The sequence below is a fragment of the Pithys albifrons genome, chromosome 11, assembly GCF_047495875.1.
Source record: "Pithys albifrons albifrons isolate INPA30051 chromosome 11, PitAlb_v1, whole genome shotgun sequence".
Classification (NCBI taxonomy): domain Eukaryota; kingdom Metazoa; phylum Chordata; class Aves; order Passeriformes; family Thamnophilidae; genus Pithys; species Pithys albifrons.
This window is the reverse complement of record NC_092468.1, coordinates 26,813,077-26,827,634: the sequence shown is the minus strand read 5'-3', so window position 1 is coordinate 26,827,634 and position 14,558 is coordinate 26,813,077. Positions and strand designations below refer to the sequence as shown.

Below are 14,558 nucleotides of genomic sequence, written 5' to 3'. Positions count from 1 at the left end.
ATGTTAATGATATACCTTAACGATGTCCACTGTGGAATGGTACGCCCACGCAATGCAATGTGGATCTCCTCTCTCAGGACTAGATCTCTCTGGGATTTTCCAGATATACGTTTTTGTTTCACCTGAATTAAATAAGTATCAAGGAATTTTAGAAGTTTTCAGTGTGCTGACCTGAAACAGTTATTACCTCTACTTACAGCTTATATTTGTCTTGAACTTCCCCTTTCCAATTACTGCACTGGCTACTTATGGTCCCTTCTGCAGATCCCTGATTCTTATTGACAATGTGGTTTTTTTGTGTGTCTTCCTTGTCCAGTTTACCATACTGGATAAAGACAATTGTATCTTTTGTAAAGATCACAGAGAAACTTCAGAAGTAATGGTGTAAGCTATGCCTTCCCTGTGTAACCAAAGCTGTTTTCTTTCATGAAAGGTAAAGCCACGTTGTGTCCGAAAATTACTGATCAGTCAAGAACAAGGATACATAGCCATAGTTAGCAGGGTCATTTAAACTGTAGAAATATTTGTCATAATCACCATCAAAAATTTAGGAACCTGAGATAAAACACACAAAAATGTCTTTCCTGCTATCTGAAAATGAAAGCTTGCTAAACCTCACTAGAAGTTTTGACATCACCTGCTAGAAATAAAGGATGGTTTGATACCTGGGTTAGTTACAGCAACAGCAGAACTGTCTGTTTTCACTCCATGGGCATGGATAGAATAAGGTCTTGATGCTAAGTTCTTGAAAATTATTATAACTTTATCTCCAATATTTGACATAAGCAGTGGCCCTGTTGGATTGAAAAGAAAGATTAACTTGGTTTTACAAAAGATCAGAGGAAACAGACAGTTTGTTGTGTTCAAATTCACAGCGTTGGCGTATAATCAAACAGAAAATGATGCACAGTGTTGTTCACTGTGACTTGCTAATTTGAGATGCTGAAGTTAAGCCTCTTAGGTCTCAAAAGGTCTGAGCACCTACTATGTACCTGAAGTCAGTTTGGATGTTGCTACTCAGTTTTATCCTGGAAATACGGACCTTTGGTCAGGCAGCAAACCCAAAGGGTTTTTCACTTTTAGAGCAAGCAGTGTAATCTTGCAGGGAAAACACTGTAATAAAGTAGCAATTCCAGGTAGGTTTTCCATGTAGGTTTAGGCACTTCGTGTGGGTGGAACTATACTCAGTGTTATTCAAATAGTATCTTTTGGTTTGTGTCACTGCATGTTTCACATTTTCAAAACTGAATTTTATGATGACTCTACCTTGAATTTCCAGGTGCTGCTGCTCCTCTGTTCTGTTTTTGGGAGTACTGAATGTCTGATCAGTGTACTCACGATATACTACCTTTTTGTATTTTGAGCCAATGAATTTGTCATGTTTATTTAAAAATGGATTGCCAGGGCTGCCAAAAGAAAAAAAAATACATTTCTTCATGTATTTTAAAACATCTTTTAAAGTTATGTCAATTAACTATCAAACAAGAGTCTTGCTCAGTGAAACTGTAATCTCATAAACTGCTGGTATCTTCAACATGAAAACATTCTTATTAAGCTGGGAGGTTTCTCTTTAGAAGGTTAAAAACCTCACTATAAACAGACCAAATCTACATAGTACTTGAAAGAATGCTGAGTGCTTGGCCTGGCACATATTTCAAATTGCAAGAAGTCACACAGCAACTTGTATACTGAAAAACAGAGCACTCAATGACTTCTGTAATCTGAAAAGAAGCCTAAAACTTGTAAAGCTTAAGTGCCTTGTTGAGATGCAATCCGAGGGACTGATTCTCTGCTGAGATCATGGGGGCTGGAGACAGTGGGAGGAAAAAAGTATGATAACAGCACAGTCCATATTACTTGTGCTTAGTACTATGCCAGAGTCCAGTGTGGCACGCAGGGCAAAGGAATGTGCTATCAAGCTGAGGAAAAACAGAAAATACAATTAAGTTAATAACAAAATATTGGCAGTTACAATGTGCTACTTTAACCTCAACTGAAGTTATTCAGGTGGAACACAGAAAATCGTCAGTTCTCATTTAGCCTCTTCTGATAATTGGAATGACTTACTTGATCCAATCAGTTCTCACTGAGATTCAAACACTACAAACCAAACACGAAGGCAATAAGCTTCACAGTGGGTGGATTTGGTCATGGACATATCTTGTGTAAGCTCATGAAATTGAGAGGAGTAAAAAAGAACCTTACTCAGACTATAAATAAACATAAGACAAAGATTTGTTACAGATTGTAAGCAATCAATAATCAGGACAAAATAGTCATCATAGATGCAGTGATGATGAAAGTTTTAAGCTTTCCACATCAAGGACTACCAATATCAGTAAATAATAAATGCACATGCACTATCCAGGAAGCATGAAAACATCCACTTGTCCCACAGAATATCTATGCTGGACTACTGAACATCACTCATGCTGTCTGGCTCAGTTACATGGCAACAGTACAGGGGAAGGACCACAAATTCAAGTGAGCCCTAAAAATATATATGAAAAGAAAGTATGTCTAGAAATATCTGGAGGAGGAAAAGCCTCAGAGGAGAAGTGAGTTGCTCCCTTGCTTGCTTTGCATTTTTCCTGCTGTGTGTATTTCAAAGTACCTTTCCTCACAGTGTTGATGCCGCTCAAATTCCCATGTCCTGTTAGGAGAATAGTCCCACTCCACTTCCACTGCAGCAATGTAGTAAGTCTTTTCATGCAAATACATGGATAGATCTACATTCCACCAGTGGCACTGTTTCACTTTGTAGTTCTGTCTCATGCCCCCAGTGTAGTGGTCTGTTGTCAGGCAGGACACTTCAAAAACTCCTAGAGGTCATACAAGACACAAAGACTTGAGGACAAAAGCCTGTTACCTTAAGATTGTATTACCAATGTTGATTTAGTGTTTAAAGACTGAGACACAGGCTATTACTCATATAAGTTCTAAACAATCTGTGCAGTGTGGCTACTTGTAGTAATAAAATTCAGCATACAGAGAAGGTAGAAAGTGAACACTTTAGCATTAAGAACATGTCCTTACAGTTTGTTGTCTTTCAAACGCATCCTGTGCACAGTTTTAGCACCAGGATCAAAGTACCAGCTACTTAAAGCTTCTCTATAAGCACAAAATATTCACTGGGAACAGTTTCTGCATTACTAACAGGATTTTCAACAAGATATTTACCTTCAGAATCAGGCTTCATAATAGCTGTAAGAACTGTATGTGGAAACAGATTTGCTGTATCCCTTCTTGTTCCTTTAGTTACAAATGTGTTTTCTGAGAAGTATATCCCATGGACATCAGCTTCTGAACCCAAGCCCATCAAATGCCAAGAAACCACACTTCCTTTGCACATCTCAAGACCAGGCTGATTTCCATACATATAACCATTAATGGCTGTAGAATATTTGAGAAAGCAAAACCCACCTTGATTAATATATTACTCAATTCTGCAATACAGATGAATTAATAAATACTTTGGATGTAATGTGATGCCTTAGGCTGGCAGAAATATCAGTGATAAAATACTTTATCACATCAACAAAACTAGAAAATCAACTCAAGCAAAACAACTTTTAAACTCCAGTATTGAAAAATAATTTCTAACTGTTCCCCTTTCCAATGTCTAAAGCTCAGGTTGCTGCCTTGACCAACTGGAATTTCCCCTACTTTATACCTCTCAAGTATTCAGGATGCATAAAGCATCCTGATCTTTATCCTGTGACCCTCTCCAGCCATAACAGTTAAGGAAATCACAAGGGATTTTGAGTTACTAACCCCTTCTAGCTACTCCTGTGCAAAACTTTCAAATCCTGGGCCTCACAGGTACCACGGGATGCTCAGTACCAAGGGTCTGTAAACAGTAGGAATGCCCTAAGGGCAAAATTTAACAAAGCACTCAACTAAATGTGTTTAAAGAGTAGAACTTATTGGCAGAACTGAGCCTTGGAAGTAAAAAAAAAATTTTTTTAAGGAATCATAAAAAAAATTTCTGCAGTACCAATATCCAATCAGTGTGAAACTCAACTCTGCTCTATTAAAGAAGCAAAGCCTTTCATTCTGAGGCAAAGTGCAGCCAGCAGGTCGAGGGAGGGGATCCCTCCCCTCTACTCAGCTCTGCTGAAGCCACATCTACAGGGCTGTGCTGCCTTCTGGGCTCCCCAGTACAGAAGACTGAACATACTGGAGAGAGGGCAACGAAGGGCCACAAGGCTGGAAAAAGGACAAGAAAGCATCTCTTCTACGAGCAAATATGAAATCATAAAAGCAAAAACCTTATTGTAAAAATCAATATTTGGCTAACTAACAGTTTTCTTACAGTGCATTTTGTTAGACTCTTGGAAATCTTCATCATCTTTGTCAATTTTATCAGGACTTAATGTAAACATCAAAATATTGTCATCCAAGTACCAGCTCAGATTCTCGTCAAATACTGTGGCAAGTAGAAAAAACTCCACATCTACATTTTTCTGTTGAGAAGAAATAGCACAAAGAAAAACAAAAATGAGTGGACAAAAAATGTCAGGGAAAAAAATTCTATGCTCAAAATAATTTATAAGTCACAACGTAGAGTAGATGCATACATTGGTACTTCATTCTGATAATCTCAAAGTTCTGTAATTGCTGTATCTGGTGACTCTCTGCTGCTAATGCTTTCTATCAGCAGGAACCACCTCTGGAAAGGAATTTGTAGTTTGGTCTTTAAAATCTACATTTTCCTAGACATTCTCATCCTAGGTGAGTCTCAAATGCCAGTGGCTGCTCACAACAATGGTGTTTTCACAGCGAAGTGACTCGGTATCTGGAGCCAGACTGAAAACCAAACTCCCTTTCTTTATGTTGAGTATTCCCCTTAGCACATGGGTGAGATTGTGACATGAGGGGAAGTGGTACAATTCAGGAGGAGAAAGCAGATACAGCTGTTGATGATGCAAAAGCTTCCATTTTTCTACTTTGACTGACCTGTTTCCCAGAAGAAAGAAGAGCTCCTTTTCGGCACACCAGGAGAGGACCCACAAGGCCAGAATTGGTGTCTCTGACTGTATCCACAGCTGAGTAATAAAGCCAGGTTAAACAGTCTGGGTCCTGATCTGTGGGACCCACATCTTCTGGCACGTTCCACTCATACGTAAACGTAGCACCAGGGCTCACGTGCGAGGCTGGAGATGGGGTACCTATTACAGAAACCACCAGTGGGAATTATGTCAGGTGGACATTATTTTATGCCCTGTCCCATGTGGGTGTGGGCAGGTGGAACAGGACGTGCTCAGGTGCTGCAGCCCCCCCAGCCCATGGCACAAGCTCAGGTGGTACAGCCCCCCCAGCCCATGGCACATGCTCAGGTGCTGCAGCCCCCCAGCCCATGGCACAAGCTCAGGTGGTACAGCCCCCCCAGCCCATGGCACATGCTCAGGTGCTGCAGGACCCCAGGCCATGGCCCATGCTCAGGTGCTGCAGCCCCTCCAGCCTGTGCTCAGGTGCTGCAGCCCCCCAGCCCATGGCACATGCTCAGGTGGTACAGCCCCCCCAACCCATGGCACATGCTCAGGTGCTGCAGGACCCCAGGCCATGGCACAAGCTCACGTGTTGTAGCCCCCCCAGCCCATGGCACAAGCTCAGGTGCTGCAGCCCCCCCAGCCCATGGCACAAGCTCAGGTGCTGCAGCCCCCCCAGCCCATGGCACAAGCTCAGGTGCTGCAGCCCCCCCAGCCTGTGCTCAGGTGCTGCAGCCCCTCCAGCCTGTGCTCAGGTGCTGCAGCCCCCCCAGCCCATGGCACAAGCTCAGGTGCTGCAGCCCCCCCAGCCCATGGCACATGCTCAGGTGCTGCAGCCCCCCCAGCCCATGGCACATGCTCAGGTGGTACAGCCCCCCCAGCCCATGGCACAAGCTCAGTTGCTGCAGCCCCTCCAGCCTGTGCTCAGGTGCTGCAGCCCCCCCAGCCCATGTCACACCTCCAGGTGCGGGGCCAAGCGGTGTCCCCGCCATGCTCTGGCCGGAGCTCACCCCGTGGGCCTGGATGCTGAAGGGGCGGCTGCCGTTGTTCCGGAAGGTCACCCTGATGCGCTCCCCCACCTCAGCCTTGATCACAGGGCCTGCAAAAGAGCTCATGGGCCAGTTACAGGACACCTCTAGAAAGTGGTGCCCAGGTCACCACAAACTTAATGGCAATCGGTGGCTGCTGCTCTCCCCCTTGCAGGGGACGCCCCTGGGTCTCTGATCAGGTCCTTGGACCATGGTCTGAATCACAGGGAAGCCCAGGAGCAACCATTCCCAGTTCATGTGGAGGCCCAGCAACTTTCAGGGCAGTTTCTCCCTTTGGAAAGGGATTTACAGACATGAGCACCAACTCTGCCAGAAACAGCCAGGTTATCAACAGGACTAGACCTGCCCAGCCTGGACTTGTAGTTCAGACCCCAACCTTTGCAGACCATGGAATGCTCCCACAGGGAAGTTGGGCCCCACCACAGCATTGTCTTCAAGAGCTTCCTTACACCCTGGGGTGTCTCTTGGGGGAAGCCACATGCACCAGCATCTGCAGGAGGCAGGGACAGCTGAGGGCCCCTCCTTGTAGGTGAGGGCACTGCTCACTAACTAGTGGAAGTGACTGTTTACTCTCATAAATCTTTGAAATGAAAGACTATCTTACCTAAGAGTCCAAGATGTGCTTCCTCTGTGAGTCTTTTTTTATGTTCAGTAAAAGAAGCATCTGTGTATTCTTTGTAAATTGCTTTTTTGTAAGAGCCACCAATTCTTGTCTCATTTTGTTCAAAAAAGATGTGAGATTCACTGTGTAAAAGAAATTGCAACAAACAGTTCGAGTCATGATGCTCAGGTGTACAAAGGCAGCCAGCACCTCAACTGTGGTTTCTGAAATGTGACATGCTGAGTTTCTTTTGGGTCTCTTTTCAGTGGTCTGGCCACACACTTACATGCAGTCCCATTATGATGTGCAGGAATCCATTAACCTTCACTAGCTTCTGTTTAAGAAAAAGCCACTCTGTTGTGTTGCCATTACAAAGCCAGTGCACTTGGAGACTCTTTAATAATGATTTCTAGTCAACATTTTCTAACCTTGAGTTTACGTTTAATTAAATGTTATAAATGATTCAACAACAGCAGATAAAAATACCAAGAATATGTAACATCTAAACACAAAGTGAGAAGATTCAGTCTACACTTGTACTCTTCAAGCAAGGACCCTTCAATGTTTTACAAGCACTATTGAACTGTGCTTTGTCCCCTTGTGGAGGAGGTAAACGTTTAACTCACAGATAAAAAATTTGAGGAATCAATGTATTCAGTGATTGGATCCAGGTTTTAAATATGTTAACACAGAGCAAGGGCAAAGCCATCTTGGGCAGGTTGTTTCCTACATGAGATGCCCTTTGCATAATTTCCATCAGCTGAGGCCATAATCGTGAATTCCTAGCTTTGTTCTCTAACTTGGAATAATCAACCATCTTGAATCTTTGGAGGTCACTGCCTACACAGGACGTAATAGTTAATCCCAGTGAAATGACTAACATAGCAGCAAAATGTATAGTAAAATTACAAGGAAACAGGCTTAATTTGTTCTGATATTTATTCTCCCATTAATATTTAAGCAGGCAGTTAAATGCCACCCTGGTGCCTGATCCTGTCAGCTCTCGGGAGCTGAGCAGGGTCAGCCCTGGTTAATACTGGCTGGGAGACCTCCTGGGAATACCATACTGGGTGCTGTAGGTTCTAGTTCTGAGGACTTCCTTGTCACTGTCCAAGTTCACTCGGCCATGGCAGAGGAACCTCAGGAGCAAAGGATGGGGCCACTTCCGTGCACGCTGTGCCTCACGAGAAACATCCACCGCAGGCTCCAAGGACACACCACGTGGGTGAGCCCTTCCCAAATCCCAGCTCCAACAACACACCCTCATGCATACAGTCCTTCCCAAATCCAGGATCCAAGGACACACCATGTGGGTGAGCCCTCCCCAGTTCTCGTTCACGAAGCTGAGCCATACATACAATACAATACAATACAATATTTAAGCAGAGGTGAGGACAAGGAGCAATTCAGCTTACAGGCCAGTTCTACCCATATGGCTTACCTTATTTAGCATGTTTAAATCAATTCTGCTTGTAAAATAAAACTTCTTTAATTAGAAGCATTTACCTGTCAACAACTAATTCTTGTCCTGTAAAATGGTTCATTGCAGATGGGCCATAATTCCAGATGATCTCTTCAGCAGCAATGAAGTACTGTCTAATCCTTGTACTCTCAAGGTGATCTGGTGTGGATTTCTTACAATCTTTTACTTTAAAAAGGGCCTGCATACCACCTGGAAAAAAACAAAGGAGGTAGAGAAACCTAGGGAGAAGGAACCGCACTTTGTTTTCTCTTTCCCTGCTTCCTACAGCTCTTCTCTTCCCTGAAGAATTCCCACACCATTGATGGACATGCAAATCACAAACAAAGAGAACGATGAATGTTATAAAAGAATACAGGCCAACTGAGCTAGGAGAGATCCAGCTTTGGTATCTACAGCAGGTAAACAGGTGTGGTAAAGGGCTCTCTGCTTGTAAAGTTGCAGTTGGCACGGCAGAGAAGATCAGGGTGGGGTGGACACAGTCCTGTCAATGAGCACTTCAGTCAAGGTGAGATGCTACCAGACTGACCATCTTTCATCTAAATCTAACCGGCAGCTTACTTGTCAAACTCCTGGGTCTCTGCACCCTAAGGGAACCATCTGTTAGCAAATCTGCTTGCTGGAGATACAAATAATACAGTAATGAGAGCCCTTTTACATACATAGATTAGGCCAACTTGCAGGATTCAGGATGCTTCAACCAGGATGTTGCTGGATGTGGCAACTATTTCAAAGCTTATAACCTCTGTGCTGTTGAATCTGTATGTTACATACTCCTTTTTATATTAGAATTTTTAAATCTTGGAGAATGATTTTCAGTCATATGTTCTTTCCCACTTTCATGACAAATTACTTCTCTCCCTTGTAGTGATACAGATCATTCAAAAGCATGGAATTAGCTTCTAAGTATTTCATATAGTTATCAAAAACTGAAAATACCAGGAAAAGGACATCTCGGGTTATTTGCCCTTTCCAGAACATGGCTTTGTCAGCAGCAAAGTCAGCCTGCCTGTCCTGTGCCCCTTGCCAAACACGGAATGACCCCCATCTTTTTTAACATAGTGGTCAGTTATTTTCAGTGAGAGGCAAACACTGTGCTGGTTTTTTGTCCAAAGCTGAGGTTTGCAGAAGGGCAGCTGTGCTAATTGCTGCCAGCTGATAATGACTTCTGTTAGAGATAAGAATTCCCTTGATTTTCATGGCACATGCTCATCTCATGCACTTGGAGGCATTTCAATTACTAAGGGAGTTTTGTTACCCTGAGGAGAATATTGCCAGGCATATAACCAGGTCAGGAGCCCCACCAAAGTGAGTCAGAAAGCTCTCAGCTCAAGCCAAAGAAATTCTGATCATGGAAACTTTTACTGTACCTTGGATGTGGTCATTCACTTGGCAGCTGAGCAGCCACTCCCCAGGGCTACTCGGCCTCATGACAGCATCGACGAATGTGGCTGGGAAGAGGCTGATGGTGTCAACTCGATGATGCCTTTCTATTAAGGTCTGTCCATGAAAGTATGCTGAATGGATATCAGCTTCATTCCCCATGCCAAAAAGATGCCACTTCACATTGTCTTCTGCACACATCGTGAGGTCTGGCAGGTATCCGTACATGTACCCGTTGATGGCTAAAAGAAATGTTGTTTATCACAGTTAACTTCACAGGTCTTAGGGTCTTTTTTCCAAAAGCAGGTATCATACAACCATTGCTCTATTCTTCAAAATAGAAAGAGGCTTAAAAGAAATCTCTAACCTTTGAAAGTGAGCCAGTATCAGACACACACTTCATTTGCACAGCTACCAGCTGTGATCCTTGAATTCCATTGGACAGAGCCAAAAGTATCTTATTTGTTTACATTCACAGTAAAAACTGTTTTTCTAAACTGTGATATTACAGTACAGAGTTCAAGACTATGAAACAGAACAAAGTAACACAACTCTGGTGCCTGGGAAACTACACTGGCAAAGAAGTAGTAGTCTTTTTGGCCCATAAGAATTTTGTGTCACAATTCCAAAGGTTTGATTGTGCAATACTTGCCATCACTTTCAGGGTTTTTTTGTTTTCATTTAAAAGTATCTTTCTTAATCCTCCAAGAAAAAGCCTTGATTGAAAAAAATTATCAACAATTCATCTTTAAAAGAGACAAGACATAAAAATATTACGTCACCCTATCAATGACAAGCAACATTAATATCATGTTCTCTCACAGTGCATTTTATTGCTTTCCTGGAAGTCTTCATCATCTTTATCCACTTTGGAAGGCTCAGAACAGTATGTTCTGATATTATCCTCTAGATACCAACTGAGATTTTCATCCATCACGGAAAACATAAGGATAAATTCAGCATCAAAGTGTTCATCACCGTCCCTATTCATTGTACCTGGAAAAGGAAGTGGTATATTCAAACTCATATTCCAAGTCCTTGGTAACTGATTCTTTTGGTCAGTTTTAACTGTAGTCTCTGTAGGGCTGGACCCTGTTTACTTCATGTTTTGCCACTTTTCTTGAGTGCCACTGTACACATAAACTTACACACTCGGGAAACAAAAATCCCTTTTGATACTATAAAATAACTTTACTGAGAATAAATATTGCATGTAAATCTGTTTCTTATTTAAGTATTTACACTTCTTTGTGCATTACTGTCACAAACATATTTCACTCATGGATTTGTGGACAAAGTATTCTGCAAATTATATTCCCGGTCACACACAAAATCAAACTACTTCCTATGCCATTGAAAGCAGCTAATTGAGAAGACCACAAGCTGTTATTTCAAATAACTGTAATCTTCTCTTCCAATAAACTATTTGACTGATATTTATCAATGACCATTATTAATCACCTTGCACATGCTTTTATTTACTCACTTACTTATTTATGGTTTACCTTTCCTGCAAATTATCAAAGGCCCAACAAGCCCTGAGGCCACATCTCTGGGAGCATCGATGTGGGAGTGGTAAGTCCTGGTTATGCAGTCTGAGTCTCCTGAGGAGGGACCCTGATCTTCTGTCACGTCCCAGGTGTACGTGTACTGGCCTCCAGGCTCCACAGCATCATCTCTCTTTTGCAAACCTTTGGTGGTGTCAGGATAAAAAGCCCCTGCAGATGCCACAGAGCCACAGTCAGCACAACATCCTCACAACAGAGTGTCAGGAGAGCACTTGCCACGCTTCAGGGTCACTAGATGTTGCAGTACAGTGGACTGAACATCTGAATACAGGTTCAAAATCCACAGCTTTTAAATCAGGTGAGCAGATGTTTTCTTTTTAGGAATCTTCCTTCAATTAATGGCACAGTAAAGTTAGTCCTTAATTTATTGGGAGGGGTCTACGTACTTCTGGTAAAAAGATAACAATTCACATATTTGCAAAACATTTGTTTAATACTTACCTTGGAAACAGTTCTAAAATATTGCATATATCTTGAAGAAATATAGGTGTTGCTGGAATGATAGCAACAGAAAAAAGTTCCAAAATTGCACTTACTGCTACATAACACACTGTTCTGATCCCATCAAGTTCGTCTATATCAAGACACACGCTAGTTATAATGAAAAAGTTCACAAAACATTACAAGCTAGGGTGATACATTCTTCTAATGAAATATTTTTAAAGACTGATTTTGAGACATGATATTCCCACCAATTCACACAGTTCTTAAGGTCCACTAATAGAATTTTCAAGAACAATATTCTGGTGCCATCCAGTGCAGAAAATCCCCCATTGCCTGAGTGTGGCAAGACTGGCTATTGCAAGGACAAGCCATCACTAATCCCGACGGCACCTCTAAATACATCTTAAAGTGTGTAACATTTTCATCTAATTAATTAATTAATTACTAAGCAGTATCTGTTTCTCCACTTTAAGAGACTTTTATGTCTCTTCCATACCATATATACAAACATAGTGTTAAGAATTTGGAACTGTATGTTATCACTGTTAATATCTTCTCTACAACGGCATCAATTTTTCTTTTATATATCCATACCTGAATCTCTTATAAACCTTTATTCCCCTATTTCAGTTGAAACACAAATACTGTTATGTATTTATTAATCTAATATTGATCTAAAACTGCCACTTTTTGTTTTGTATTTCACTCTTGAAAAAATTATCAAGCTTCTTAGCTCCTATTTTAAATTGATTGTGTCTTATTTTAAATCTTTATTTACCTGACCGGTGTTCTCTCTCATGAGAGAATATCACTTACACTCACAAGGGTGATTAACTTCTGCTAGATTCTGTCACAGGATGGAATCAAACTTACCTTCATTTTCTTTTGTGTATCTTACACCATGTGGATGTAGTGTGTAGTTTCTGGAAGCAAAGTTTTTCAAGTGGACAGTAATGGAATCGCCAACTTCTCCCCTAATTATAGGACCTAAAAAACCCAGCCAGGAAGGTTTGTCAACTATCACATCATATAAATGATTGGTGTACTGAGTGTAGACAGCCTTCTTGTAAGTGCTTCCTATCCTATGTGGTCCTCTTTTGAGAAAGATTTCAGCCTGCCTGTAAAGAAAATAAAGAAACACATCTGTAGTGTCAGATACTTTTTTATATATTAATGGTTTAAATTAACAGTCTCAAATAAAGACCAGGCCTCTGTGCACAACTACGAGCAAGCCACGTGAAGTGAGCTAACACTGCCCAAAATTGCAAAGCATTTTCTACGAGGCTGAGTTTTGTTTGAGCATGTGGAGAAGGAATTGTATGTACCTTGGCAAGCACAGACCTGAAATGTAATTAAAGTGCCAATTCAGGGTTCCCTGAAACTCAGGGAGCATAAACTCAGTTGCAGAGGCACAGTTACTAGAAGTCTGAGTGCATGAGGTTTTCGAGCTGCAAACTCAATCAAACAAATACTTATTGGACTGTTTAAAAAGCAACCATTTAGTTGAAGAGTATTCCTTCTGCACTGTGCTTTTCCCTGCCCCTGTGAACATCAACCTCCACATGAGCACAGCCTCAAAGTTAAAGGGCTCAGGAAAAGAGGAATCAAAGAACCTGAAAATGAAAAGTACAATAAAAGGGGGGAGCTGCATTGCAGGCATACAACCATTGAAAACTGGAATTAATGCAGCAAGCTGCAGGTCATCACAGAGCAGAGCAAAGCAGCGAAAGCAAACAGCAGTGGTTCACTGTAGTACAACACAGCTCCAGAATTCTCAGACAAGATGCCCTGTTTCCACCCCTGATCAGAATTACTGGCCTGCTGAAGCACTGACAGTGTCTTACACCTCACACAGATCCAGAGTGAAAGAAAGATAAAGTTGACTGCTTCATCTCACACCTGATGGAGTGGCAGATTATGGCTGAGAAAGCTGGCTCTCACTAGAGAAAACAAAGCACAGGAAATCATCTAATTCCTCATCCACAGACTAAATGAGAACTGCATTTTTGAGATTTCTCTTGTTTTTATTTTGGTATGGTGCTATTTAGTTTTAAAGGCACTGAAAAAATAGAAGGAACACTTTTTCTCTCTCAAATATTTCTCCAATGCCTTTTATATCTGAGTTTTCTTTATTGATTATTCATACCTTCAGGGTGCTCCCCTTCTCCTGATCATAATAATCCTCAGCCTACTTATTGCTCTCACCCTGAACAGGACTCTCCTTGCCTTGTAACAAGCAACCCAGCTCGTCCACTGCGGTGGAAGGACCAAGCTGTGCTGCTGCACTAGTGAAAACCACCCCTGCCAGCAATGAATAGCTAAAAAGGAAACCTGTGCACAGCAGGAAAGTTTTAAATTTGTCAAGCTTCTGCATTTAAAACCAACAGCAAAAGTGATCTCTTTGGCACTGGCACCTTAGACATTCAAAATTTAACATCATTAGACACTCGGGATCTTTTTCTAGTCTCTTCTTAGTAAATATTTCATTACAACAAATTCACACCCTCCCTACATATTCCAATGCTTTTAATTAATAGAACATTGGAATGAAATTCTCAACCAAGCCAGGAAAAAAATCAAAATTCCCTTATATGTCTGACAGAAAATCCACTGACACCAAGACGACTCATTTCACTGCCTTCACCGTGTTTTCAGTGAGGCCCTGATGTCTAAACCAGACAATACTGTAAAATCAAACTCAAGCAGCGTAAGCTGCTTTACTTACTCTTCTTCTGCAAAGGGCTGCCCAGAGATGGCGTTGGCACTGCCGGGGGCGTAGTTCCAGACAGTCTCTGTGATGCCCACGTAGTACTCCCGGTTCACTGCCCCAGCGTGGCAGCAGCAAGAAAACAGCAACCAGCTTAGGAGAAATAGTTTCATTTTGTATTCATGAACCTTGAAGGAAATGTGAAATAAAAACACTGGACGGACCTATCCTTTCCCTTTATATGTTCCTGTCTCTCCCACTCCCCACTTTCTTACCTCCCCCTCCCTGCTGCTGTTTGCTCTGGTGAACACACTAAACCCAATTGCTCAATGTCT

The 14,558-nt window shown here is 41.9% G+C and overlaps 1 protein-coding gene across 3 annotated transcripts in view; it reads right to left on the bottom strand.

The window, feature by feature from the left end:
- Positions 1 to 14,558, bottom strand: part of CP (ceruloplasmin) — a 20,996-nt gene extending 6,438 nt beyond the window's left edge. For 2 of the 3 annotated variants that reach the window (XM_071566200.1, XM_071566202.1), the window contains exons 1-15: positions 14,242 to 14,490; positions 12,390 to 12,634; positions 11,010 to 11,222; positions 10,327 to 10,500; positions 9,492 to 9,746; positions 8,148 to 8,313; positions 6,645 to 6,784; positions 5,950 to 6,090; positions 4,960 to 5,171; positions 4,316 to 4,466; positions 3,181 to 3,393; positions 2,615 to 2,822; positions 1,267 to 1,406; positions 666 to 794; positions 16 to 122 (exon numbers count right to left, since the gene is read on the bottom strand). In XM_071566200.1, the coding sequence (XP_071422301.1) occupies positions 16 to 122; positions 666 to 794; positions 1,267 to 1,406; positions 2,615 to 2,822; positions 3,181 to 3,393; positions 4,316 to 4,466; positions 4,960 to 5,171; positions 5,950 to 6,090; positions 6,645 to 6,784; positions 8,148 to 8,313; positions 9,492 to 9,746; positions 10,327 to 10,500; positions 11,010 to 11,222; positions 12,390 to 12,634; positions 14,242 to 14,396 (2,649 nt within the window). In that variant the 5' untranslated portion in view covers positions 14,397 to 14,490. The other variant, XM_071566201.1, reaches the window with a different exon arrangement.